Source organism: Podarcis bocagei, assembly GCF_964188305.1.
Source record: "Podarcis bocagei genome assembly, chromosome: 3".
Lineage (NCBI taxonomy): Eukaryota > Metazoa > Chordata > Lepidosauria > Squamata > Lacertidae > Podarcis > Podarcis bocagei.
Window position 1 is genome coordinate 95117725 of NC_138127.1, and position 26984 is coordinate 95144708.

Below are 26984 nucleotides of genomic sequence, written 5' to 3' on the forward strand. Positions count from 1 at the left end.
AGTCTTTGAAATACCGGCAGGGGGAAAAGTGGCACTACGTTTTCAATCGAGGGGTAGTCAACATACCTATCATGCCTAATAAATTCCACATCATGTCCTTGATGGCACTTCTTAATACAGTTTACGCATATGGCGTTGCGGTCTGTGGTGTTGCAAGTGTGACATCTAAAATGCAATGTTAACAATTTAAAACAGATCCATTTTTTAAACATGCAAACAACATTAAGCTGTGGGTAAAGTAGATCTCATACTTGCTTACCTATAGAAATCATGCATGGGGTAGCTGGTGTAACTTGATATTTTATATAAACATTGGCCTCTACTGACAGCTTTTTCTATGGCATCTTGATTGTTCATTATTTTGTTATCTGCAATAAAACAGTGATCAGATTTAACAGTTTACTGCGGCATAGTGAGCCATTCTATAGTGCATGAGCCATAGCTTGACTCTGAAAACCTCCGATCCAACAGCTGGATTTGATCTGAAATAAGATCCCTTTAGGATTTAAGCTTACGCACGATGAAGAGTTTTGCAGTACAGTCATACCGTACCTCAGAAGTCAAACGGAATCCCATTCGGGAAGTCCATTTGACTTCCAAAATGTTTGAAAACCAAATCGCGGCTTCTGATTGGCAGCAGGAAGCTCCTGTGGCCAATCAGAAGCTGCGGAAGCCCCATCGGATGTTCGGGTTCCAAAAGAACGTTTGCAAACTGGAACAATCACTTCTGGGTTTGCGACGTTTGGGAGCCAAAACATTCGAGTTCCAGGGTGTTCGGGATCCAGGGCACAACTGTACAAGTTTTAACACACTACTTACTCTTCACCAATATCGCTGCACCTGCTGTTCACACAAAACAAATACTAAGAAAACACATTGCCACTGCTAGGAAGTGTGTATGTCAGACACATTAATAGTTTTGCACGGAAGAGGCTTGTTTAAACTGAGCTACCAAAACGATCACAAATGGCTAATTTAGAAGCTGTCAAAGCAAGTTTCTAAACGTGAGGGTGCTTTGGGGGTTTCATTTTCACTGAGTATCCCTTATAAAGAGTTTCAGTAACTTACAAATTACAAATGAGCATAATTCAACATACCTTTCATTGTCACATTGACTCCAGAGGCTAGAAATAAACCTCCAAACCGGTTATTGAAAATCTGATTGCCTTCTAAAGTTGCAGTTGCATGATTTGTTATTTCAATACCTTAAATTAGAGGGGGAAAGGTTAGTTTAGCAGAAAATTTGACGTATTTAGCTGTCGCAACAATTTTTTGACTCTTCTGGTACTATCCAAAGAGAAATAGTATACTAGTTAATTAACAGAAACTGCACTCTTAAAAAAGTATTAAAATGCTATTTGCCTCAGTTACTTGCTTATAAAAACAATAATCCATAACAGCGCTTTAGAGTTTTCATCTAGAGCTGGCTGCATACTATTCAGCTAGACGGGAAAACCACCACCTAGGAACATCTAAGTCTTAGATGAAGCTTCAGTTTATTGGCCCTCAAGTCAATTACCACAGACCCTATATGACCCCACACTCTGCAGTTTCATGCAGATGTTTAATAGCATGGGAAACAGAATCAGTTCCCATACTGGAGAATCAGGGGGCTGAACAATCTCCTCCACATTCTGGAACTGGCTGTCCAAGTAGAATCAGAATCACTGCAATACTTTTCCCCAATCCGCAACTCATTTGGAATCCAGGAGGATTCCAAATCTGATGGTATTGAAAGATGCCAAGATCATTGCATTCTCTGTCTCTCCCAACACAAGTCATCATCCAGGGTGGCGACCAAGGCAGTTTCTGAGCCAAAAGCAGGCCTGAATCTTGATTTAACTGGACTTAGAAAAATGAGTCTCCTTTGAAAGTACCTGATCTGGTTGACAACCACCCTCTCAAGGAGGCATCTGCCGCTGGCCTAAAACGTAAGTCAGGTTTCTTCAAGAATGGTCTTACCGCCACTTCTCAAAGCAAAGCATGAATTATTAGCCTGGCCCTACCCACTGTCTCCTCCTTGCGTGATTTTATGGGCTAACAATAGCTGCACAAACTGACAAAGCACCCTGTACACGTTCTTGGGCCAAATCAACTGAAACCTACCCAACAACAGCCGACAAGAAAAGTGTTCCTTACACCTCTGTAGCACTTGCTCCAAAGGGGGAGTCCAGATCACAGCAGATCCAAGCAATTTTATGTTCGTAACACCTCGCTAGAGCTAGTAAGTATAGGCCTATAGCTATTTGGATCAACTCCACTGAATGACAAACAGAGGAAGCAATGGAGGTGAAGTACGCTTTCTTCACTCAGATCCGGGAATGTACCAGTGTTTAACTGCATTTGTTGGGAGTTTTTCTCCCCCTGTGCTCATCATCTCCCAAGCTTGCCTCATTGTTACAACTCCAGGATATATCATGGAGCTGTTTGTATCGTGGCATGTTACTCCATGTTGTCTCTGCCTAGCAAATACACTTTTTTCTTCAAGATTTGACATGAGTGGGGAAGCAAAGATGCATCGCCACCATGCTTGCTGTGGCCAGTTATTCCTTGAATGGTTAAAATAATAATAAAATTATTACATCTGAAGGCAGCCCTGTATCAGGAAGTTTTTAACGTTTGATGTTTTACTGTGTTTTTATATATGCTGTAAACTTCCCAGAGTGCCTGTGGAAACCCAGCCAGATTGGTGGGGTATAAAATTATTATTATTATTGTTGTTGTTGTTGTTGTTGTTGTTGTTGTTGTTGTTGTTGTATTATTATTATTATTATTATTATTATTATTATTATTATTATTATTATTATTATTATTATTATGCTGCCACAGAGGGCTGTGCAAAGTGATGACTGGAAATGCATCAAACAATAATTAATGAGAGTGCTTTGTAGAATAACACCTTGGGCAGATACTATAGTCCTATGAGAAATTACAGGCTGCATTGAAGTGATCACCAAAGTAAATCCTTCCTTAAAACTCTGCTTTTCTATGGCCCTTAACCACTGGTAAAAAACAAATGATAATGCACAGTGAAAAAATGAAATGTAACTAACAAGGCCTATGCATTATTTACAAATGCTTGACATCACCTATGGTTTAAGGTGGGAGGAGGAAGAAATACGCTGAATGTATGAAAAGTTATAACTTTAAAAGAAAAATAGGCACAAAGCTTTACATTTTTATGAAAGTTTTGAAATATAAAGGAGGTTTCAAAATGATTTAAATAAAGTCTAAATCTCCAACAGTGAAAGAAAGAGTTGCCTATTAAATTACTAATTCAGCAATTCACTTCTGGCAAAATGTGGTCTCTCTTCCTCCTGTCCAAAATGTTGGCCATTTAAAACATGGGTGGCCTGGCTAACCAGTAGTTTTTAAGGGAGAAAAAAGAAAACCACCACTGATATTTTGGACAATATTCACTGGTGAATATCTGGACAAAGTTCACTGGTGATTTTAAGACATTATGAAATATCAGAATATTTGCAAATGACTGAAACACTCCTAGATCTGATGTCTTAACGCTATTCTGAGATAAAGACAATATAAATCAAATACAAACCAGCAGCAAATCCATCAAATATTCTATTTTTTCTTAACACAGGATGACTATTTGTGCTGATAAGGACCCCAGCTTGTGCATTCCTAAAGATATCATTCTCTTCAAGGAGACCTAAGACAGAACAAAAATAATCAGTTTGAAATTTGTTTTGTTTACAAGCACAGAAAATAAATAAATACTGAGTACAGTAATTGTTCGGGGTGATGGTAGATATATTGCTTTTTAACACGTGGAATATAGACATATTCAAATATTAACATAAATGTTTTCTGCAGAAAGTGGGAATTAGCTGAACTCCAACAGCTATTTGAATTACAAAAATGTAGCTTGGTTATCTGAACAGGAAGAAAGGGTTTTACATATTCTTTCTTCAACCACCGTTTGGAACTCTCAGAAAAGACCACAGTTTAGCTAGTGAAATTTTGATCCTGCAATGCAGACATATTCTTGGTGGCTAAATAGAGAATCGCAGCTCCTTTTTATATTATATATGACTAAACAGCTTCCCAAAGGATCAAAATATGGTCACAGTGACAGTTGATTAAAGAGAACAGAGACTTCATTTTATTTTTAAAAGGCATCACTCTGGCTAAAAGTAAACATGATAAAAGTGAGTGGACTAGTACCTCTGCCCCCATTAAATATACAGATGCCTCCATCTCTTCCATCATGGATTTTGTTTCTTCTTAATGTGGGATTGCTGTCTGTCTTAATCCAAACTCCAGCCATTGCGTTATCAAAAATTTCATTGTCTTCTATAAAGCCGAGCCCTTTCAAACATAAAATAAAACATCAAGATTTTGCATTAGGGTGAAACAGCCTCATATTTTAAATTATAAGAATGAAGTAGAGGGGAAGCTTACCAGAATTATAAACAAGAATCCCACCATTCTGGCCTCCCCAAATTTTGTTGCGCCTAATTTTGGGGTTGCTTCCAGTTCTGTACATAAGCAAACAAAGAGGTTACTCAGAAATAGCTTATTATTTTGTACAAGTGACATGAACTACATTTGATGATTTAAAAAGCATTATCAGCCTTGTACTATCAAGAAAGATTTAAGTACAGTGGTGCCCCGCAAGATGGAAAACTCGCTAGACGCGTTTTCCATTTTGGAGGTGCTTCGCAAAACGAATTTCCTATGGGCTTGCTTCGCAAGACAACAGTGTCTTGCGAGTTCCTGCTGGTTCCCCCCCCCCTTTTTTCTAAGCCGCTAAGCCGCTTATCAGCTGATCCGATCAGCAGATAAGCCGCTAAAAGCCGCTAATAGCGCTAATCCGTCAATGGGCTTGCTTCGCAAGATGAAAAAACCGCTAGACGAAGAGAATCACAGAACGGATTCTTTTTGTCTTGCGAGGCACCACTGTACCTGCATGATAAGCCTAGAGTACGCCAGGCACTCATACATTTCTTCCTATACCTGACCCTCTCACCATGTATAGAAAACAATCCCTGAGACCACGAGATCCCTGTTTAGCTGAATGCAGAATCTCTCCTATGCTATGAACCAAATCCAGACTCACAAAGTAATGTTATAGCAGATAAAAGGTTCTGAAAGTATGTACATGGCTGCACCAGATGTTCTCTTCTTTTTATTTTATTTTATAAATACTGAAGGGGGAGCTTAAATTCTTAATTAAGGTGCAATTCTTTTGGCTAGCATTCCCACACCCTTATAATATTACCCACTCCTTTTCAATATTACTGGAAATAATTGTGAACACTCTCACCCCCACCCTTTTAGTCTCAGCCCTCGTGTACCTATCATCTGAAAACATCTAGTATATCTTTATACTGTAGTATAAAGAACAATGGATATAATGGGGCTTATATGTCTACAATTAATTTTTTATGGCACCTCTCGTGTTCTAAAGTGACTCTACACCACACCCTGAAAAGCTGAGAAACTGAAGAGTATTTTTAGCTATGGAAAAAAATCTTTCAAGTATGCTCTATGATGAAAGTTAAGAAACTGCTTGTGTGCATGGAAGGACTTTGCCATTCTTTTTCATCAGCCTGCAGCTCTTCACTGTGTTTAAAAGGGAAGGGAAAATAAAATTCATATGGCACACTTGGTGAACTAAGTGTGTTTTAATTTTTTGATGAAAACCAAGAACTCTGTAAAATGAACTCCTATTTTGCAGATAAAAAAATGAGGATAAAAGACAGGGACTTACTCTGAGGTCATCCAATAAAGCCTTGACAAATGTTAGATCAGAACAGGGTTTGCTAACCTCCTTGGCTTGGGGTTGCACTCACTCATGGCCAGCTCTCTAGGTGTGACCACCCAACATTCATTCTCTTATATGCCCACAGAGGTAGCTTAATTATCACACCATCCCTTCTCATCAAATGATTATTCTGATGATCAGGAACGGGGTGATTTGTATCCTTGCCAGGGCACTGGACTCTCTCCACTCCAGTGCTGGCATCTTAGGAGTTCAGAGGAAATTGCTTTTCCACTCCTGGAACAGAATCGGTCTCCCAGGCCAAGTACAAAACTAGTCATTGAAAGACATGGGTCTGACACTTCCAACAATTTCAAGCCCAAGATAAGAGATGCTACCACATAATAATCCTGCCAGTGGACAGAAAAGAAAAACAGCCAAATCTAAAGTAACATATGAAGTGCAATTGTTAAGATGGTGAGAAAAGTTGACAATTCACTGACTTAAGACAACTGGTTTATATATTAAAAACATTTTGAAGCAAAACAAATGAAGATATACTTTACCTGATTTGAACCCCTGAGTACATATGGTTATAGATATCATTGTCCTCCAGCACTCCATGTCCATTGTCATAGAAATAAACACCAACCTGGAGCATTAAAGAGACATTGGGAAATGGTAAATTAATTTTTTTATCATGGCAATTTAAAGCCATGATTTAAACCGGGAAGAAAAGAGGTTGATTAAATCAAGTATCTCACTAATACTACTTCGTGTATTTCCTGGACAATAGTGTAAATTTGACTACTAGTAAAACAGGTAAAATAGTTTTATTTACACTTTTATTTTTATAACCAGGCCTCACTCTGTATTATTACTCTGTATACATTTTGCATGCTTTCCCTTTTTTTAACCTGTAGAGAGATTGTACTTAAAATATTCTTATACAGGGTCTTTCATAATTATGACCAGCATCCCATACATGAGACTTGGTAAAGTTAAATATGGGAATATAGGAACCATCGCACTGGGATTTTTCTTTTCTTTTCTTGTTCCCAGCGTTGCTCCTTTCTGCTTATTGAGCAAACAAGAACAGTTTATTTTCATCAGGTAAAAATGAAATGCCTGTGTTTGGGAGGCATAGTGTAAATATTCATATCTGAGAAATGATCAAACTGGTTTTTCAATTAGAAAGAAAAGCCTCATTCAACATGAATCTAATACAGACACCAATTCAGTTTAGATTGTGAATAACTGCAGAGCTAACATGCTTACATCCACATTACTTAACAGTGGCTTAAGAGAATACTGGGTTGTATTGTTATAACTATTCATATACCGCTGGATGCCAAAATAGTTTCTAAACTGTTCACAAAACAAAAATAACCTACTGCACAACACTGTTAAAATACAGAATTGAAAATACACCACATTTAAAATACACAAACAATGCCATTAAGCAAAATAAATGTCCATGATTGAAATATGCAATGAAACAATCCCAAACAGCTGCATCTTCCGGAGCCAGAATGCCAACACAGATGGGGCCAGCCACATTTCAGCAGAGTGTGCACTCCATAACACTGCGGCCACCTATGAAATAGCTCCCTCTGCGTCACCACAAGCCAATCACCAGGGTGCGTCAAGAATAGGAGGATTCCACACCTGTTGAATTTAATGTCCTTTCTGGGCAATGGAGGGGAAGCCAGTCTTTCTGGGTGACCTGGTTCAGAGTCTTTAAAGGTTTTATATCTAAGTAACAAGAGCTTAAAAGTTGCTCAGTGGCTAATAGGCAGACAGGGCAAAGTCCCTTAGCACTGGCATGATATGTGCCTGGTAAGCAGCCCCACTCACCAGGTGGGCTGCAGCATCCTGCATCAGCTGCAGCCTCCACACCAGTTGTAAGAGAAGCTCCACACAGGGCATGACAGGAGTATAAATGTTAGGCTACCAGTTCATGAGTCACAGAGGCCAAGATATCTATGTCTAGGAAAGGGCACAGTTGACATACCAACCAAGGCTGGTGATAGGTGTTCTTCACAATGGAGGCTGATGCAGAAGGTTCCAAGAGGCCTTCTAAACAGTGTGCCTGTTCTTTCAGAGGGAGTGCAAATATATCTAGAGCAGGTTAAGTCCCAATACTTGGACCTGGGAATCACTCACTCACAGTGTCCTTGTCTAATATCCAATTAAGTAAAACTCAAGACAAAAGTCCACCGAAACGAATGGACTTGACTAACTCAAGAACATTTATTTCAATGGGTCTGCTCTAAGTAGGACTTAAGTGGATGCAACTAATAGTATTTTCCCCTTTTATGAAACCATGCAATTTGGAATGCAAAAAATCCAAATGTTATTTCTTTAAATTTCACATTTTTTTAAAAAAAATCCAGCCATCTGGTAAAGAGTTTGAAATCAGTATTACTGCCAACCACATAGTAAGGTGGGACGTACCTGTTTACCACTATGTATTCTATTTCTTCTCAGCACTGGCGTGCTTCCTGTTGTCACCCAGACTCCAGCCAAGGTATTACTGTAAACTTCGTTTTCTTCAATCACACCTTGGCCTTTTTCATGCTGAAAGCAAAACAAAAACTGGTAAACAATAGCAGGACCTGCAAAAAAGGTTTATTTTTAAATGTTCCTACCTCCTTTGTCAGCTGCAGCCCTGTTCCTTCAACTCTCTTTGTAGCCAGTTAATTTTTCTTTTCCAACTGTAACTCACCATTCGGTGGTTACTAAGCATGCTTACTTACTCCTCACTGGGGTGTTTGGGGATCACCCCTTAATTTTTTAAAAAAGTTTTGTTTGTTTTTTTTACTTTTGCAACCCTCAAAGTTATACCAAGCATGCAGATATTTCCCACTAGTTCCTTAACGACATGTTTTTGCCTACAATCTCTCCATCTTAGTTTACTATTAGAAGAGTGAATCTGCTTCAATGCTTTAATTTATCAAGATCACAGTTAGCCAATGTTGGGAAATATGAATGTAAGAGCAACCCTGCTGGATCAGACCGAAAGCCCATCTGGTTCAGGATCCTGTTCTCATAGAAGCCAGAGCCAGATGCTAGGTGAAGCCTGCAAGCAGGTCCCAAGTGCAACACTCTCTCCTCATCAGCACCTCCCAGCAACTGATACAGAGGCATATTGCCTCTGACAGTGGAGATAGAATATAGCCTTACCCTCCATGAATTTTTAAAACCCTCTTTTAAATGCTTTCATGTATAGCATAAGAAAGAAAAGTGTAATATCAGCAATCTAAATTATGCAGGTTGACAATCAGGCTCCAACATCAATTTGTGGCCTAATCATGACTTCTTCATTTTGGGGAGACTTAAAGTGTCCTAGTAACACAAGACAAGTTTTCAAACGTCTAGGAGTTATAGATGCCAAACTGCCAACACTTTCAAGCAAACATTTTTTTAAAAAACCCTTCCAGATTAATATGTTTAACAAGCTTTCCCTTCCAGGTTCTTTCCCCAACCACACGTTTACATTCCACATTTTGAATGCCTGAAAAGGGCTCCAGCGAAAATATTTCTGAGTTCACATCAAAACCACACAGAGATGCTCACCACATAAATACCGCCATGTTGGCCATCATGAATCTTGTTGTGTCGAACAATGGGACAGCTGTTAGTCCGAATCTGTATCCCTGCTAATGCATTTCCTGTTAAAAGAGGTTAAGTATGAAGAAAAATGCGGCCCAAGGACACAAGGAGTATCAAATGCAGCAAAGCAAATATTCATTTTTTTACCATATATGTCATTTCCTTCAATAAGGCCTCTTCCATCACCAAATATGTAGACTCCACCTTGATTCCCATTGAAAATTGCATTACCCCTAAGGTGCAAAAGCCAGAGAAAACAGAAGTTGTCAAGCACCACATAATCTAAATGTACATAGGCTGTACAGTATACACAGAACTGTGGCTTCTAAATGGAAGACTAATTCATTTTTATTACACATAACACTGTTCTTCACTCTAACAGCTTAGAATGGTTTCTATGACGTTCCCAGGTAGTCCCCATCTAGAAAGCTTACGGGGCTGGATTTGCATGATAGCTTAGAAATCAGATGATCCTCAAATATCAGTGGCAACACACACTACAATGCCATCCATGTTTCCTTTGATGAGCCTCTGATATTTCCTCTGACTGCAGGACTTGCGTTTGGTGCCTTCTAAATTTGATTCCAAATGCAGGACCTGCTGAATAGGGTCAGATCTCTCAAGTGGAGCCAATCCCTAGCAAAAAATAAGGCTTGAATTCTTCTTTTGGCTGGAATCTTTGGTAGCCACAGCTTGAATTCAAGCTGGGGCTACAGAAGAAGAATCCAGAGCGCACTTAAAGAGTGCACTGCTGATTCTTCAACTGAAGTTGAATTACCTGATGTCATATGATACCAGGTGACTGACAGGTGGTGACGCTACCCATTTGTCAAAAATGGCCCACAAAGGGTGGGCCAGTCCCCACTTCTGTCCAAGGGCTTGAGAATCTAGGCCAAAATAAAGACAGGTACCTTATTGTTGGGTCACTGTTTGAAGTAATCCATACACCTGCAAAATTGTTTGCATAGATCTTATTTTCTATAAATTGTCCTCTTCCTTTTTCATGAACATAGATTCCTCCAGTTTGACCATGGTGGATTTCACAACGAACTACTGTAGGGTTGGCATAAGCTTTCACTTCAAAACCTGCTATTCTATTTCTATGTATGTTGCAGCTTTCAAAATAACCCTGAAAACAAGGAAGAAAATGGGGAGTGGTAAGGAAATATAATCGGTTGGGTGTCTTTCCCCCCGCTCCCAGCTACCTGACATTATAATAAAGATGGTACTGCGCAAAAATACATTTAGACTGTTCTATTATTTCTTTAAAACTGCAAGTGCTCATGTTGGCTTACAGAGTAATTTTTAAGAGTCAGGACTACATGCTCCATCTGAACAACTGTAAAAGCACTTCAAGTATTGCACTAGAAAACAGACCTATTTCTTCGGATGCAGAGTTGGACATAATACTAGCACATTGTTTAAGTGTAACATAACCACAAACTATGATTTAGCACAGACTTTTCCAACCTCATGTCCCCAGTTGTTGTTTTTTGTACTACCCACCATGCCTGATCATTGGCCATGTTAGCTGCGAACAGTGTGAGTTATATGGCTCACATGCTACCCTGTCTGTAACAACTAGGGGATAAGAAGGTTTTAGACTGAAGTTGTGTGCTTTTCAAACCCTACACTGTGGTTAATCTTCCCTATAGTTAATAAAAGCGAGCCAGTTAAGAATAAGAATAAGAATAAGAATAAGAATAAGAATAAGAATATCTTTATTGTCATTGGCCCCTTCGGGGACAACGAAATTACTTGACTGCTCCATAAAAACACTAATTAAACAAAATGGCTGGGGTATGTTCCACAGAGGGGGATGCGCTGGGACAACCGATCTCAGTGATCACGGGTAGGAGGAGGAGTTACGCTAAGACCAGACCATGTCATTACAGAGGAGGCAGGTTTAGTCGTCTGAGGACTATCCCTGCCTCCGGGTCTGGTCCTGTCCGGACGGATACTAGAATCAGCAAGGGATACCCACATAGCCTGAAGGTGCTGCTGTGCAATGCCACGTCAATGATTCATAAGACCACTGCCATCCATGACTTGATCATGGATGGAGGATTTGACCTGGCTTGTGTAACAGAGACTTGGTTGGATGAAGCAGATGGGCCTGTTCTTGCCGCTGCTTGTCCACCAGGTTTCTCTTACGCACAGCAACCCAGGCCTTGTGGGCGGGGAGGGGGGGTTGCAGTGATTTTTAGGAAGTCATTAGTTTGCACCAGGCGTCCTATTGGGAAGACCCAGTTCTCTGAGTGCATGTTCTGGAAGTTGGGCAATAGGGGCAGTACAGGATTCCTTTTGGTGTACCGACCTCCCCGCTGCACCAAGGATTCCCTGCCCGAGCTGCTTCAGGTCGTGGCGGATGTTCTCCCGGAGACACCTAGCTTGGTTGTCCTAGGGGATTTTAATATCCATGCCGACACGACCTTACAAGGGGCCGCTCGGGACTTCGTGGAAAGCATGGCCTCCATGGGGCTGTCCCTGAATAAGTTTGGCCCAACCCATAGCCGCGGACATGCCTTGGACCTGGTGTTTACCTCCATGGATGTTGGTGTTCTGACACTAAGTAAAAGCGAAACAAAAGAAGTGCCATGGTCAGACCACTTCCTGGTGCAACTTGACTTCTCCGCGACCCTTCCCCTCTGCAGGGAGGTGGGACCGATTCGGATGGTCCGCCCCCGCCACTTAATGGATCCAAATGGTTTCCAGAGAGTGGTAGGGGATGCTTTATCCCATGTTGATGGCCTTTCAGCTGATTCCCTGGTGGCCCACTGGAATGTGGAGTTAACCAGGGCTATTGACTGTTTGGCTCCGAAGCGCCCTCTCCGATTGCATGGAGCCCGGACAGCCCCGTGGTTTTCCACGGATCTGAGGGCAATGAAACAATCGTTGAGACGGCTAAAGCGCCGGTGGCGGATGACCCATTCTGAAGCTGACCGGACACAGGTTAGAGCTCAGTGTCGAGCCTACCAAGTGGCGGTAGCGACGGCGAAGAAGGCTTTCTTCGCCGCCTCTATTGCATCTGCAGAAAACAGCAGCAGGAGACTTTTTCAGGTGGTCCGCAATTTAGCGGAACCACCTGCTACATCGGGGCCCAGTACGGGCCACATGATCTCCTGCAATGATTTTGCAAAGTTTTTTGCAGATAAAGTCGCTCAGATTCGGGAAGAGGTAGACGCCACCGTGGGAGCAGGGCCGGGGCAGGAGAGTGCTAGAGTCCTGTCTAGTCAAATTGCGTGGGATCAATTCCAATCTGTTACCTCCGAGGATGTGGACAGGCTGCTTGGACGAGTGAAACCAACCACCTGTCTCCTTGATCCTTGCCCATCCTGGCTTATAAAAGCTAGCCGGGAAGGGCTGGGCGATGGGCTTCGTGGGGTGGTGAATGCTTCCCTCCGTGAGGGAGCCTTCCCAGACCCACTGAAAGAAGCGGTTATTAAACCGCTTCTTAAAAAACCATCTTTAGATGCGGCCACGATGGCCAACTACCGCCCAGTCTCAAATCTTCCATTCCTGGGCAAGGTGATTGAGCGAGTGGTTGCTGAACAACTCCAGGCACGCCTGGAAGAAGCGGACCATTTGGATCCCTTCCAATCGGGATTCAGGCCTAATCACGGGACTGAAACTGCCTTGGTCGCACTGGTTGATGATCTCCGGCGGGCTAGGGACAAAGGTGAGAGCTGTTTCCTAGTTCTGCTGGATCTCTCAGCGGCGTTTGATACCATCGACCATAACATCCTTCTGGACCGTCTTGAGGGGCTGGGAGCTGGGGGCACTGTCATACAGTGGTTCCGCTCCTTCCTCCTGGGCCGTGTTCAGAAAGTGGTGGTGGGGGATGAGTGTTCAGACCCCTGGGCTCTCACTTGTGGGGTGCCTCAGGGTTCTGTCCTCTCCCCCATGCTTTTCAACATCTATATGCAGCCGCTGGGAGAGATCATCAGGGGGTTTGGGCTGGGTGTTCATCAGTATGCAGATGATACCCAGCTCTACCTTTCTTTCAAATCAGAACCAGTGAAGGCGGTGACAGTCCTGTGTGAGTGTCTGGAGGCGGTTGGAGGATGGATGGCGGCAAACAGATTGAGATTGAATTCTGACAAGACAGAAGTACTGTTTCTGGGGGACAGGAGGCGGGCAGGTGTGGGGGATTCCCTGGTCCTGAATGGGGTAACCGTGCCCCTGAAGGACCAGGTGCGCAGCCTGGGAGTCATTTTGGACTCACAGCTGTCCATGGAGGCACAGGTTAAATCCGTGTCCAGGGCAGCTGTGTACCAGCTCCATCTGGTACGTAGGCTGAGACCCTATCTGCCCGCGGACTGCCTCGCCAGAGTGGTGCATGCTCTGGTCACCTCCCGCTTGGACTACTGCAATGCGCTCTACGTGGGGCTACCTTTGAAGGTGACCCGGAAACTACAACTAATCCAGAATGCAGCAGCCAGACTGGTGACTGGGAACGGCCGCCGAGACCATATAACACCGGTCTTGAAAGACCTACATTGGCTCCCAGTACGTTTCCGAGCACAATTCAAAGTGTTGGTGCTGACCTTTAAAGCCCTAAACGGCCTCGGTCCAGTATACCTGAAGGAGTGTCTCCACCTCCATCGTTCTACCCGGACACTGAGGTCCAGCACCGAGGGCCTTCTGGCGGTTCCCTCACTGCGAGAAGCCAAGTTACAGGGAACCAGGCAGAGGGCCTTCTCGGTAGTGGCGCCCTCCCTGTGGAACGCCCTCCTACCAGATGTCAAAGAGAACAACAACTACCAGACCTTTAGAAGACATCTGAAGGCAGCCCTGTTTAGGGAAGCTTTTAATGTTTGATGTATCATAGTATTTTAATATTCTTTTGGAAGCCGCCCAGAGTGGCTGGGGAAACCCAGCCAGATGGGCGGGGTATAAATAATAAATTTTTTATTATTATTATTATTATTATTATTATTATTATTATTATTATTATTATTATTATACAATATAATACAGCAAGGGAGATTAGATGACTTTCAAAGTCCGGGCTTCCCATTCAGGGCCGAGATCGCTCTGGAGAAGAAGCTGTTCTTAAGACGGCTCATTCTTGTCTTCATCAACCTGTATCTCCATTCCGACGGCAAGAGCTCGAAGAGACAGTGACCAGGATGCGATGGATCTTTTACTATGTCCAGTGCCTTCCTATGGCACCTTGTGGCATAAATCTGCTCTAAGGTGGAGAGTGGGCAGCCAACAATGCTCTCTGCTGCCTTAACAACCCTGCACAACCCCATCCTGTCCTGGGCAGTACAGCTTCCGTACCACACACATAAGCCATAAGTGAGCACGCTCTCAATGGCACAGTGATAGAAGGCAAGCAGCAGTTTCTGCGGAAGATGGTTTTTCCTTAGTATTCTCAAAAAGTACAGTCTCTGCTGCGCCTTCTTCACAAGCTGTGGCTTTAGATGGCCTTATTTCTACTAGCCATAGATTAACCAGAGAATCATAGAATTGTAGTTGGAAGGAGGATCATCTGAAGATCATCTAGTCCAACCCCCTGCAATTGAGGAATATGCAGCTGCCCCATATGAGGACCAAACCTGCAGCCTTGGTGTTCTCAGAATCACGCTCTAACCAGCTGAGCTACCCAGGTGTCTCTGGTCTTAGACCACACAGCAATAGGAGGTTAATCTAAAATGGAAGTGAAAGCTTTTGAATTATTGTGGTTGGTTTGAAGCAGGAGGGGACGGAAGACTCACCAAGGCTCATCCTCATAATCCGAAACTATGGCTGAGTGTTAAATCTGAACCAACCTAGAGTCTTGTTGAATTGTCAATGCCAAGGCCACATTCTCACATTAAAGTTCAATGTTACAAAGTCAACACCTGGTGATTTTGCCACATTGATGCCTCATGGCAAACATCTTCTTTCAAATAGGGCAATTGCCATTGTACACAGATCCGAGGCGGAGCTTTCTAAAACCCGTTTGTACAGGAAAGTGGCTGCTGAGTAACAACAATGCTGTAGTGACACATAAGAGGTCTTTTTGGCTCTGGTGGCAAAAAAAAAAAAGCTGTAAATTGTAAGGTGAATTCAGAGGACTAAATTGAAACTCAGTTAGTGTAGCCATGGTGGTTCCTCTGTTATCGCCTCTGTGTTATATTTTATACTGTTTGTGATTGCATGGATTTGTCATGGCCTTTGGCTAGTAAAATAAAGTTTAACAAAACTAAAAATAAATAAATATGTCAAGTATATCCTGCAAATGTAAATCAGCCCTAACAAGTACTAACGCAAACACCGGAAAACAATAATTTCAGAACAAAGCAGCAGGTGAAGGGCAAGCTGAAAATAAAACATCAAGAATCTCCGCGTAATTGGAATTCTGTTCCCAGTTTTTGAAATATGTTGTGGAAAGGAGCTGAATGTAATGCACCAACCAAAGATTGAGGGAGGTCTCCAAAGAAAAATGATCTTGGGATTATCATTGTTGAAGATGTATGAAGAGACAAGTGATGGATAGAAGACACTTTCCCATATCAATCCTACACCTAACCTCCAAATCCAATTATAAAACCTAGCCTGTGGGGCAGGAATGTCAGAATTTCAGTGGCCTGCTTTTGAGGAGGTATTGTCCTTCTGCTTTAATACAGTGGTACCTCGCAAGACGAATGCCTCGCAAGACGGAAAACTCGCAAAACGAAAGGGTTTTTGGTTTTTTGAGCTGCTTCGCAAGACGATTTTCCCTATGGGCTTGCTTCGCAAGACAGAAACGTCTTGCAAGTTTGTTTCCTTTTTCTTAAAACTGTTAATACAGTTGCGACTTGACTTCGAGGAACAACTCATAGCACGCGGTGTGGTAGCCTTTTTTGAGGTTTTTGAAGACTTTGGTGATTTTTGAAGCTTTTCCAAAACTTTTCCGACACCGTGCTTCGCAAGACGAAAAAACTCGCGGAACGAATTAATTTCGTCTTGCGAGGCACCACTGTACCAATTTTTTGGTACCTATTGAAGCAGCTGAAACACCCATTCTAAACCCTGGTTTAAAAAGGAACGGTAGCCAGCACTTGTGAAGATGTAGCACTTCGCCAAAGATTATGCTAATAAGGCAATGGAGGCAGGCATTCACATGGGTGAGGGAACCTGCTGCACATTCCCAGTCTTCTAACCAGGCATTACTTCTGCTCTGGGTCTCAATACTCTCCAATGTACATTATTTACTTGAGGGCCAGGCAAAAGAGAAACCATCAACACTGGAAACAGGTGGACAAAAACAAGCTGCTTTAACACTCACAAAAACTCACTTTCCCCACAGAAATATGCACACCCCACCCACCCCATAAGCTCCCCTCAAAAGGAAAAGTATACATTACCATGCCGTGGTCAAATGTGAAAACACCAACATCACGCCCATGGTGAATATGATTCCTTCTAATAATAGGGTTTCCGTGGTTTTTGACCCAAATCCCAGCTAATGCATTATTGGAGATCTCATTGTCCTCATATATTCCCTAAAATATCAGAAAATAGTGTAAATTGAAGATGAATCAGGCAATTTTATTTTTGCAAGGTGGAAAAAATGGGAGGGGGGATGGGAAATGGTGTTCACCTGTGCGTGATCTGTAATGTAGAGACCAACATTTTCACAATCACTGATGTTGCAATGCTTGATAGTGGGACAAGCTCCTTGACCACTAACACAGACTGCAGAACCAACTGAAGAGGAAACAACATTTACATTTTAAAATTGAAATTAGATTTGCCTTCATAAGAGACCTACAACTTGCATCATCCACTAAAAATAATAAAAGAAAATGCAGTAACTTGGAAACACTGAATGAACTTGGCTAGAAAGCTTCTTGCCAATTATCTTGGCTTAACCTTTCAGGATAAACTAGACAGTAGGGGCATGAAATGGCTTCAGATGAATCCTGAGCCAAAGCAGAGGGCTTAGGATGGGTTGTGTGGCCAGTGCATGCCCTTGCCCCAAGCCAGCTAATTCATTACCTCGCTTGCTCACAGATACACCATGTGAGCAGACCCGCAAAGAAACAGGGGGTGGGGGGGGGCTGAGTTTGCACCATCCTGGTCCTTGCCTGGTTTGCTCTTCAAGTTAGCGAGTGTGTGTGTGTGTGTGTGTGTGTGAGAGTGAGAGAGAGAGAGAGAGAGAGAGAGAGAGAGAGAGAGAGAGACAGAGAGACAGAGAGACAGAGAGAGAGCGCGCACATTACAACAGCTGTTTGACCTGTGTATCATCTAGCTGCAGGTATGAGTGTCTGTGCAGATGCAGTTGTGGTCTAGGGACTGTGGAGTTCTTCCTTAATGGAAGAACAGGGGGAGAGGCAGGGGGAGGAGAGTAGCTAGGAGATTTAACGTCTACTTCTGATGGTGTGGGACACGTGTAGTACTGGGTCTTAGTTTACTATTCTGTGGTCCAATCCCCTAGCTGCATATTGGGTGAATGGTGGTGGGTTAATGATTCTGGGAGGGCAGGTAGAAGGGTAATTTCAACTTAAGTGCTTGCAGGTAGAAGGGAGTGGTCAAGATGCCTCCCAATTCCAGCAGTGATGGGCAGGAGAAGGCATGGCTGGATTGCTGATCACCATCTGGGACAGATGCCTAGTTGTTTGGTCTCCAGCCCTTGTGCATCTTGTACACCTGTTACTTCGTGACAGTTTTAACAGAGGAATTACTAACCTGTACAAGTACTTCGAATAATACAATGGTCTATTATTGGGCTGCAGTTAACTGTAATCTCTAAGCAGTGGTGAGCATTGTGATGTTGTGCAGATTTATCATCAGGGTTAAACTGAAAGTAAATACAATAAATACAATAAAACTCGTTACAAGCCATCCATTTCTTTCAACTCAAGTAATTTCAACTTAAGTGCTTGCTCCCATGTTTCTTACCCTGATTGTCATATAACCAACGTAAGCATCCTCAGATCCCTCCATGAAGACAAAGGTTGAATCTCTTGTGTTTTCTATAATGACCTTATCTGCCACTTTCCCGGGTGCTGGCGGGGGAAACAATAATAAAGCTGAAGGTTGAAAATGCACAGCATATTTCCAATACAACCTACAATTACGTTGTTCCAGCAATAAGCTTTATACTTCCATTGTGACTCAGGATAACAGCTCTGGCTCTTTAAATACAGACATTCAGTCTCAGATTCATTCAGTAAGTTCATTTTACAAGAAATAGAAGGATCTTTCTGTTAAGTTTTATCGAAGTCCAATTCTCAACAGACCAACTCCCAGGTTTTAGACGGAAACATTTCTTCAGTTAAAAGCTAATAGAATTAATAAAGTGTCAACTGCAATTTCTACAACAATCATTATGTATTTGCTGAAGAATCTGCTTTAATGTTATACTTTAAATTAGACTCATAGAATTATGGAGTGGGAAGGGACCTTGGTGAGAGCGCCAAATCCTGACCACTAAACCAGGGGTCAGCAACCTAAGGCCCATGGGCCACAAGCAGCCCACGGGGGTTGTTTAACTGGCCCACGAATTGAGCCACTCACTTGGCGAGTCCCTGTGTGCTGCACTTGCTTCCGCGGTGCCGGAAATCGCATCTGTGCATGCGCAGACACCGGAAATCGTGGGAACACGTGCTTACAATCCAGCCCTCAGAGGGATCTCCGCTGGAGTGAACCGGCCCAGGCGAGGTAAACCATGCCAACCCCTGCACTAGACCATCAGGGATGGGCAGGGAAGGGATCTTGGTGGTCATCTAGTCCAATCCCTGCTCAATGCAGAATACTACTAAAGCATCCCTCACAGACAACAGATCCCTGTTTCTATTTTTAACTATGAAGCTAAAATATTAGCTTTATTGAATAAATTGCAAGACATTTAATGCTAGTTAATGGCTCTTTATTTCTCCAAAACCTTTTTACACACTTCTTCACTACTTTTTTAAAAGGCAGTTTACAACAAATGAACACCAACATTTACTAGTATCCAAATTAGTATAAACCAATATACAGTCGTACCGAGGTTGCTGAACGCCTCGGAACTCGTACATTTTGTCTCCCAAATGATCAAAAACCAGAAGTGAGTATTCCAGATTTCAAATGATTTTCGGATGCCGAATGTCTGGCGTGGCTTCCGATTGGCTGCAGTCAAATGGACTTCCGGAATGCATTCTGTTCTAGAACCAAGGTACGACTGTATTGAGTTGGTTGAAGAAGTCAGATGTTTTTTCAAGAACACGTGTGCTATTCTTAAGAAGCCAGCAGGGGGAGCAGAAAGCCACAATCCAACATTCTCATTTTGATGGCGGAAGTGCAAGTTTGCAACTTAGGTATCAGTCAGAATGAAAGGACCTACAAGCTAGATTCAGTATAGAAAATATTTATTTCACGCAGCTTTAGAATTTCTCCTCTTAATACTTGTAAGCAAAGTGGTAATAGTCAATCCAAACAAGATGTAAATACTGTTGATTGCCCCAGATGAATGGTATCCAATTTGTTTTGGAGGGGGCTGAACTTCCCCCAAGGGATCAGATTCGTAGACCAATTGTGCTCTTGCAGCCGGTATTGTTGCTGAAAGGGTATGTGGTCTCAAAGCACCTCGCATCATCTTAGGCTGACCTACCAACTGCATCTCATAACAACTTGCCTGGCTTACTATGACTGCACTGCTTCTGAACATGGTCCAGAAAGTTCAGATTATCAGACACAGAGCAGCAAAGCTGGTCAATGCGCTCATCTTACACAACTACTTCATCGTTTGCACTGGCTTCCAGTTCATTTCTGGGCCAAATACAAAGTTATGGGGTTACCTCTGCTCACAAATACCTGCATAGACCCTAAGAACATCTTCAGAGGCCCTTGTTGAAGTGTCCCTGCTGATCAAGACAAGGCACATGGCTAGCAAAGAGAACTTTTCAGTGGAAGCTCACCCGACACCTAACAGTGTAGTCTTTTTGGTGTGCGGTGAAGACATTTTTATTTTGCTAGGCACTGTCTGAATGATTTTAGACCTTGAGCCCTACTAGCTTTATTCTGACATTGTTTTAATCAGTGATCGATTTTCTATTCATGTTACGATTATTTTTATTTTATGCATAGCTGTCAACTTTTCCCTTTTCTTGCAAGGAATCCTATTCAGAATAAGGGAATTTCCCTTTAAAAAAGGGGAACGTTGACAGCTGTTTTATGGTTTAAAAATATTGTGCACACTTTCTAGAAAAATGCTGCAAATAAATAAAGCAGAACAAGCAAACTACTTTAAATAGCTGGTTAAAAGGGAATAGGCAAACACACCACACAGACACCAAAAAAATAGGAAAAAAGAAATCAAATACCATAGTTCTCTCTCAAGGAAGGAGCTCTTTAACTGACAAGCTGAGAGAGAAGTGAGCAAAGATACCTGCCATTCTCCACCTACCCCTTATTTCTGGGCAGCATGGTTGGGCTCCAGATTCGTGGAAAATCCCAGCCTTGCTGCCACAGTAGTTGGTTCCTGTACGCCTGCTGTCATCTAACTGAAAGAGTATTTTCTTTTGATTAACTTTGTTTGTCTGCAAGTAATCACTCTAGTAATTATATATCTTTCTACAGCATTAGATACACACCTTATGTATCATCACCACAGACAGAAGAACAAACACATTCATTAGCTGTAGATTGGCATTCACTTCTGTTTGGGCAATTGTTCTGTAGTTTGTGACCTTTACCTAAGCAGAAACTGTCCAGCTGCACGATTCAGGGCTGATAGCGAGTTTTCGCCATGATCTTTGGGGCTAAACAAGTTGGGGCTAACCTGCTGGGAGCCAGAAGGGCCCTGCTCTGCCTCTTTCCACCTGGCTTGGGGCGGGGCCTGACTGGCTCCATAAAGGACTGTTGCTGCTGCTGCTTGATGGAGAGGGCTCCTTTTTAAAAGAAGTTTTATTTTTTATGTCCTTTTAAATTGAATTTTTCCCCCCATTTGGTTGTGTACCTTTTGATGTGTTTTATTTATTGTTTATGACTTTTGTTATGTTGGTAATTATGTAAATCTTGTCATGTTGTAAGCCGCCTTAAGCATTGTTCTAACTATGGAAAGGCAGCATACAAATAAAATGATGATGATGATGAAGAACTACAGCAGTTGATACGCAAAGTGATAGGCTGTATAATAACAACAACAACAACAACAACAACAACAATTTATTATTTATACCCTGCCCATCTGGCTGGGTTTCCCCAGCCACTCTGGGGGGCTTCCAAGAAAATATTAAAATACCATAGTCTATTAAACATTAATAGCGTCCCTAAACAGGGCTGCCTTCAGATGTCTTCTAAAAGTCTGGTAGTTGTTTTTCTCTTCGACATCTGGTGGGAGGGCGTTCCACAGGGTGGATGCCACTACCGAGAAGGCCCTCTGCCTGGTTCCCTGTAACTTGCCTTCTCACAGCGAGGGAACCGCCAGAAGGCCCTCGGCACTGGACCTCAAGTGTCCTGGCAGAATGATGGGGGTGGAGACGCTCCTTCAGGTATACTGGGCCAAGGCCGTTTAGGGCTTTAAAGGTCAGCACCAACACTTTGAATTGTGCTCGGAAACGTACTGGGAGCCAATGTAGGTCTTTCAAGACCGGTGTTATGTGGTCTCGGTGGCCGCTCCCAGTCCACCAGTCTAGGTGCCGCATTCTGGATTAATTGTAGTTTCCAGGTCACCTTCAAAGGTGCACATTGCAGTAGTCCAAGCGGGAGATAACTAGAGCATGCACCACTCTGGTGAGACAGTCCGCAGGCAGGTAGGGTCTCAGCCTGCGTACCAGATGGAGCTGATACAGATGCCCTGGGCATAGAATTTAGCTGTGCCTCCATGGACAGCTTTGAGTCCAAAATGACTCCTGGGCTGCGCACCTGGTCCTTCAGGGCCACAGTTATCCCATTCAGGACCAGGGAGATCTAATACAGATCTTGGGAGATTATATCTTTTTATTCGGGCAGTAGGTAATTTGAAGATGCTCTTCCCTTCCCTCCAAAAAATCCAATAAAAAGTGCTCTGTGAAACAATGGAGTACAATGGAGTCACATCAGCCATGCTTCCTTTTCTTTCCCTGCTATCCAGAAACATTCAAGAGAGAGCAGAACTTTATCTACTGATACTGGGATGCCTTTCAAATTAAATACCTGCACCAATCATGGTGATTGGAGATTCAATGTATATCCACTCGTCCGTGTATATGCCAGAATGAACAAAGATAAGTCCATCAAAGTGAGCTTCTTGAACCCCACCTAATGCATCTTCAATTGTGTCATAATACTAGAAGAAAACAAGAAGTAGTTGTAAGACAAATAGCCACAGGAAAGGCATGTCAATATTCACTTGAAGTGATTCAGAGAAACTTACCAACATGTTTTCTCTTCCTTTATATCTTGCTGGGTTACTGTAGAAATGTTCAGCAAATCCTGGCTTTACATGAGCTCCTTTATACTGAAAATGGAGGGGGAAAGCATTTTGAGGTAAGCCTACAATGAAGCACGACCAATGGGTTACATTTTAAAAGAGAGAGACAGACAGCACACACAAGTGTAGCATTGCAAAGCTCCTCAAAAGAGTTCAGAGCACTGATATTAACCATGCTCAGTAGGTGGATCTGGAGTCCAAGATCTGTCGCTTGCTTCAGGTACAACTGAAAAAGCTGTACTTTTGGCAACAGAAGGGAAACTGAATCTTATTGAGGACTTTGCCTTCCAATCAAAACTGTAACCCTGAGCTAAGTTATTTTCCTCAGTTTCTACCCCTCATTCCAGAAGATGACAAACGTCCAAGAACTACATTGCTAAAAAGCAGGATGGGGCATACACAACACAGTGAAAATGTAGATCCACCATGTTTTGTAGTTTACAAGATTGCAGCAATCTTGGCACATCCTCATTTTCCTTCAGATACTTTGTTGTACTTGATTCAACACTCATCTCCTCATTCAGTGATTTAAATGACTTCTGTCCCTGAAATTATGCTTTCTGGTCTTGATTGTAATTATAGACAAACTTAGTTACAGTCTGTATTCTGTCTCACCTTCCCACAATGACTCTGGACAGTGGTGACAGTGTTCTACACAAAGTCTGAATCACTCATGGTACTAACTCAGACTTCACAACAAGTCAACCTTTTGCTTGTTTCATCCACAGTACAGTTGCACCACGAGTGCCCCAGAAACTTTTGACCAGCATGCAATTCATTTACATAAAACCATAGTTTGTTTTTAAACTATGTTTACTATGACATGAGAATCAGGCCAATGCCTCCTTCATGAAGAGAAATCTTGCTAAAGACAGTTGCACTGCTGAAGCATGAGGAGTCTTATGGCAGAAGAATAAAAAAGGGGAAGAACAAGGGAAGATGAATTTGTATGGGAGAATTAAGGTCGGATTAGAATGAGGAAGTATAGTTGGCACCGAGAGCTGGGGAACCTTAAATGTAAATCATTTGAGGTGCTGATTTTTAAGCTGAGACTGAACTGAGATCTCAGTGAAGACACTCTAACTGAAGTGGGAAAAGATTCCGAAAAAAAGGAGAAGTCCAAATGCTCACCAGGCCATAAGGAGGAAAAGGGGGAATTACCACATACCTCCCCCCTCCACCCCCTTCAGCATTTGAAACATTCTAAAACAACATGAAATACAATGAGGAAGCTTTTAAAAAGGCATTCATACCAGTTGCTGAAAGCTTTCCTTCCAGGGATTTGGGTGTTCGTACTCTTCTGGATTTATCTGATAAAATTTACCAGGTTCAGGGTGCATCATTGGACGTGTATACTCAAATACTTCCATGTAGAGTCGTTTCCTAAACAAATACACCCAGAATACAGAAGTGTGAATAGACTTTAACAGAACAAAGGTATAAACTGGATGGATCAAAAATTACGTTAAAAAAATTGGAAACTTGAAAGTGGCACTTCCAGCAATGTTCAAGCTGTCTATTTCCCATTGAACACAGCAAAGAGAGCTGCCTATTTTAAACAAGTTTGGGAATTATCACTTAAGATAAAAACATAGTAATTAAGAGTAACAATGTTTCCAGATGTGCACTGTTATTTGGGTAAGTGTCTAGGTGTGAGCAAAGTTTTAAACATGCGCTTAACAGCATAGAAGGATTTTGCTGAACAGCGTCAAATTTAGCACCATTTCTCACTCTTTGCGACTTTTTAACAGGAATAACAACATCCTTATATAAAAACAAACGATGTGCTCCATCTGGCATTCTTAAATGTATCCAGAGATACTTGACCAAGCCATGTACTAGGGATGGGGCATCAGTGGCCCTCCAGATATAGTTTGACTCCAACTCCCATCAGCTTCAGCCAACATGGTCCATGGTTAAGGAAGATGGGAGCTGTAGTCCAGCAACATCTGGAGTGCCATAAGTTCCCCATCGCTACCATATATTAAGCACACATATAATGGTCTATGAAGGAGTGCGTTCTGCAAGAATAAATGCCTAGGCATGCTCCTTAGCTGCTATTTGGACACTACCCGCCTCCCACAATCAAGGTCTGAACAGCAGCCCCAACCGCACACCTTGGCATTCTATCCCACATGTGGCCTGGCTTGCTATGTGCTGGAATTCCTTAAGCTTGTAAGACTGGTACCTTTCTTACCATTTTAGGTACAAGGTGAAATCTGTCTTATTTCCCCAGGCTTTTAGAGGCCTCTGATCTATGTTTTAATCTGCTCACCATTTTTGTGTTTTGTTTTAATGGCCCCTGGTTTGTTAAATTTATCTTTATCTTGCCTGTTGCTGTTTTTATTATGCTGCTTTATTCAATTCTTAGTTACCTCGAACCATTCATAAATTGGAGGGTGTAAATCCTAAGACAAGTGTTTCTTTGATGAGATAAGCAGGCTTTGACTGTTGGGTGGGAGGTGTCCCATTTTTAGACTTTTCTATTCATCAACCCGTCTCCATCAGTAAAATCCAAGTGTTAAAGAGATTGATGTATTTTAAATTTACTTGAACAAGCATGCCTGATTCTAGAGCTTTTAGAGGGAAGAAGTTGGCAAGGAGTTGCATGGTAGCAGTAAGAAACGTAAAGCATTTTATATGGCTGGTATTATTTACAAGGCTTGGAGCATAATTGGGGGTACTGAAAAACCTGAGCCAAGCAAAACAAACAAGCAAAAATCCACTTTGTGAATGGGAACATATGGCAAACAACATCTGCATATTTTTAAGTGTATTTCAACAATTATGCAGGCACAAATCAATTGTGCCACCTGCAAGCAAGAGAAGACTTGCCTCCATTATGGGCCAAGTGAATTTCACCTGCTCTTCTTCAACTGGTGAAGGGCAAGACCAAGGCAGATCAAGGACAGGGGGCAGGGACTATCACCTTTATAATCCTGGCACCAGAGGGACACAATGCTATTTCTGTTCCTGATGCCAGGCTTGAACTGTAACTTTTATTACATCTTTTGTAAGATGCTTTGAGAGCCTCTTCAGACTTTAATGTAGGATGTAAAGTATTCTAAATAAACAAATTTTTTTGTAAGATGGCAGATTGCAAGAAGAACCCTATATAACCAGAATGCAAACAGGAGGCACGAGCTACAGAAAAATAATAGTGCAACTTCAGGTGAGCGCAATAGAAATGTAATTCAAGTACCTGCTTTCGTTCAAAATAATTAGAAAACATATTCATGAATTCAATTTTTCTATTGTGTATGGCATATATAACATACTTCAGGATAATCAAAAATACCTTTTCACTTACCACAAAATTGGATCATTAGCCAGCTCACTGAAGCGCTTACATACACAAGCTGCTCTACAAAGATCTTGCTCCAGCAAGTATGAGAAGATTTTCAGAACCACTTCATCGGGCAACTTCTCTTGAAGATACTGTTCTGCAGGTGCTGCTATTAAATATAAAACATGAATAACATGACTGATGTTCACAACCTGTCTGGGGGATTTCCACCAAAATAGATCATGGACTTTCTGTCTCTCAAAAATCAAGTGAATTACCTGAAACAGATTTACTTAGGCAGAAGTTTGACAAAAATCAATGTTATTCAAGTTTTCCATTTAAATATACACATTTTCTAAAGTTAGATTTGCAAGCTTTAATCAGCAATAAAAGTCTAACAGCACATTTCTATCCTCTCATTACTGCAACTGGATAAAGATGTGCCAGAACATATCACTGCTGTAGTAAGATTAACACTTGTATGGAGAGATACTGCAGAACACTATACTAACATATACAGGCAATGAATGATAAGCGTCTGACACATGACCGCTACATCACGTATCACAACGACCTGTAAGTGGCTGGCAAAGGGGGCAGAACAGGGCAGAACGGGGTGGAGCGGGCTTGTGTGCACTCAACCAACGCATGTGGGGATCAGAAACATAACTCCCATGCAAACTGGTCATTGTCTGTACTTATGTCAGTGGAACACTACTGCCGCAAGAGGCAAAAATAAGAAGCAGGATGAACATGAAAATTTAAGAAGAGTCTGCTGGATCAGGTCAGTGGTCCAGCATCCTGTTCTCACAGTGGTCAATCATATGGCTATGGGAAACCTGCCTAGCAGGACCTGAGCTAGGAGCCACTGATAGCCCTCTCCTCCACAAATGTTGAATCCTCTTTTAAAGCCATCCTAGTTAGCTGCCATCAATGTTTCCTGTGTTAAGTGAATTCCACAGTTTAACTATGGGCTGTGCGGAAAAGTT

At 42.2% G+C, this 26984-nt stretch overlaps 1 protein-coding gene across 2 annotated transcripts in view; it reads right to left on the reverse strand.

Annotated features, from left to right (window-relative positions):
• FBXO11 (F-box protein 11) overlaps positions 1–26984 on the reverse strand; it is a 75409-nt gene that overhangs the window by 1341 nt on the left and 47084 nt on the right. The window contains exons 4-22 of one of the 2 annotated variants that reach the window (XM_081188490.1): positions 26020–26161; positions 23963–24092; positions 22653–22736; positions 22433–22565; positions 18215–18321; positions 18002–18113; positions 16914–17020; positions 16678–16815; positions 10252–10469; positions 9488–9573; positions 9305–9399; positions 8183–8305; positions 6292–6377; positions 4423–4499; positions 4186–4329; positions 3560–3670; positions 1098–1205; positions 260–368; positions 67–165 (exon numbers count right to left, since the gene is read on the reverse strand). In XM_081188490.1, coding sequence (XP_081044616.1) covers positions 67–165; positions 260–368; positions 1098–1205; positions 3560–3670; positions 4186–4329; positions 4423–4499; positions 6292–6377; positions 8183–8305; positions 9305–9399; positions 9488–9573; positions 10252–10469; positions 16678–16815; positions 16914–17020; positions 18002–18113; positions 18215–18321; positions 22433–22565; positions 22653–22736; positions 23963–24092; positions 26020–26161 — 2209 coding nt within the window. Of the gene's footprint in view, positions 1–66; positions 166–259; positions 369–1097; positions 1206–3559; positions 3671–4185; positions 4330–4422; positions 4500–6291; positions 6378–8182; positions 8306–9304; positions 9400–9487; positions 9574–10251; positions 10470–16677; positions 16816–16913; positions 17021–18001; positions 18114–18214; positions 18322–22432; positions 22566–22652; positions 22737–23962; positions 24093–26019; positions 26165–26984 lie in introns of both variants that reach the window. The other variant, XM_081188489.1, reaches the window with a different exon arrangement.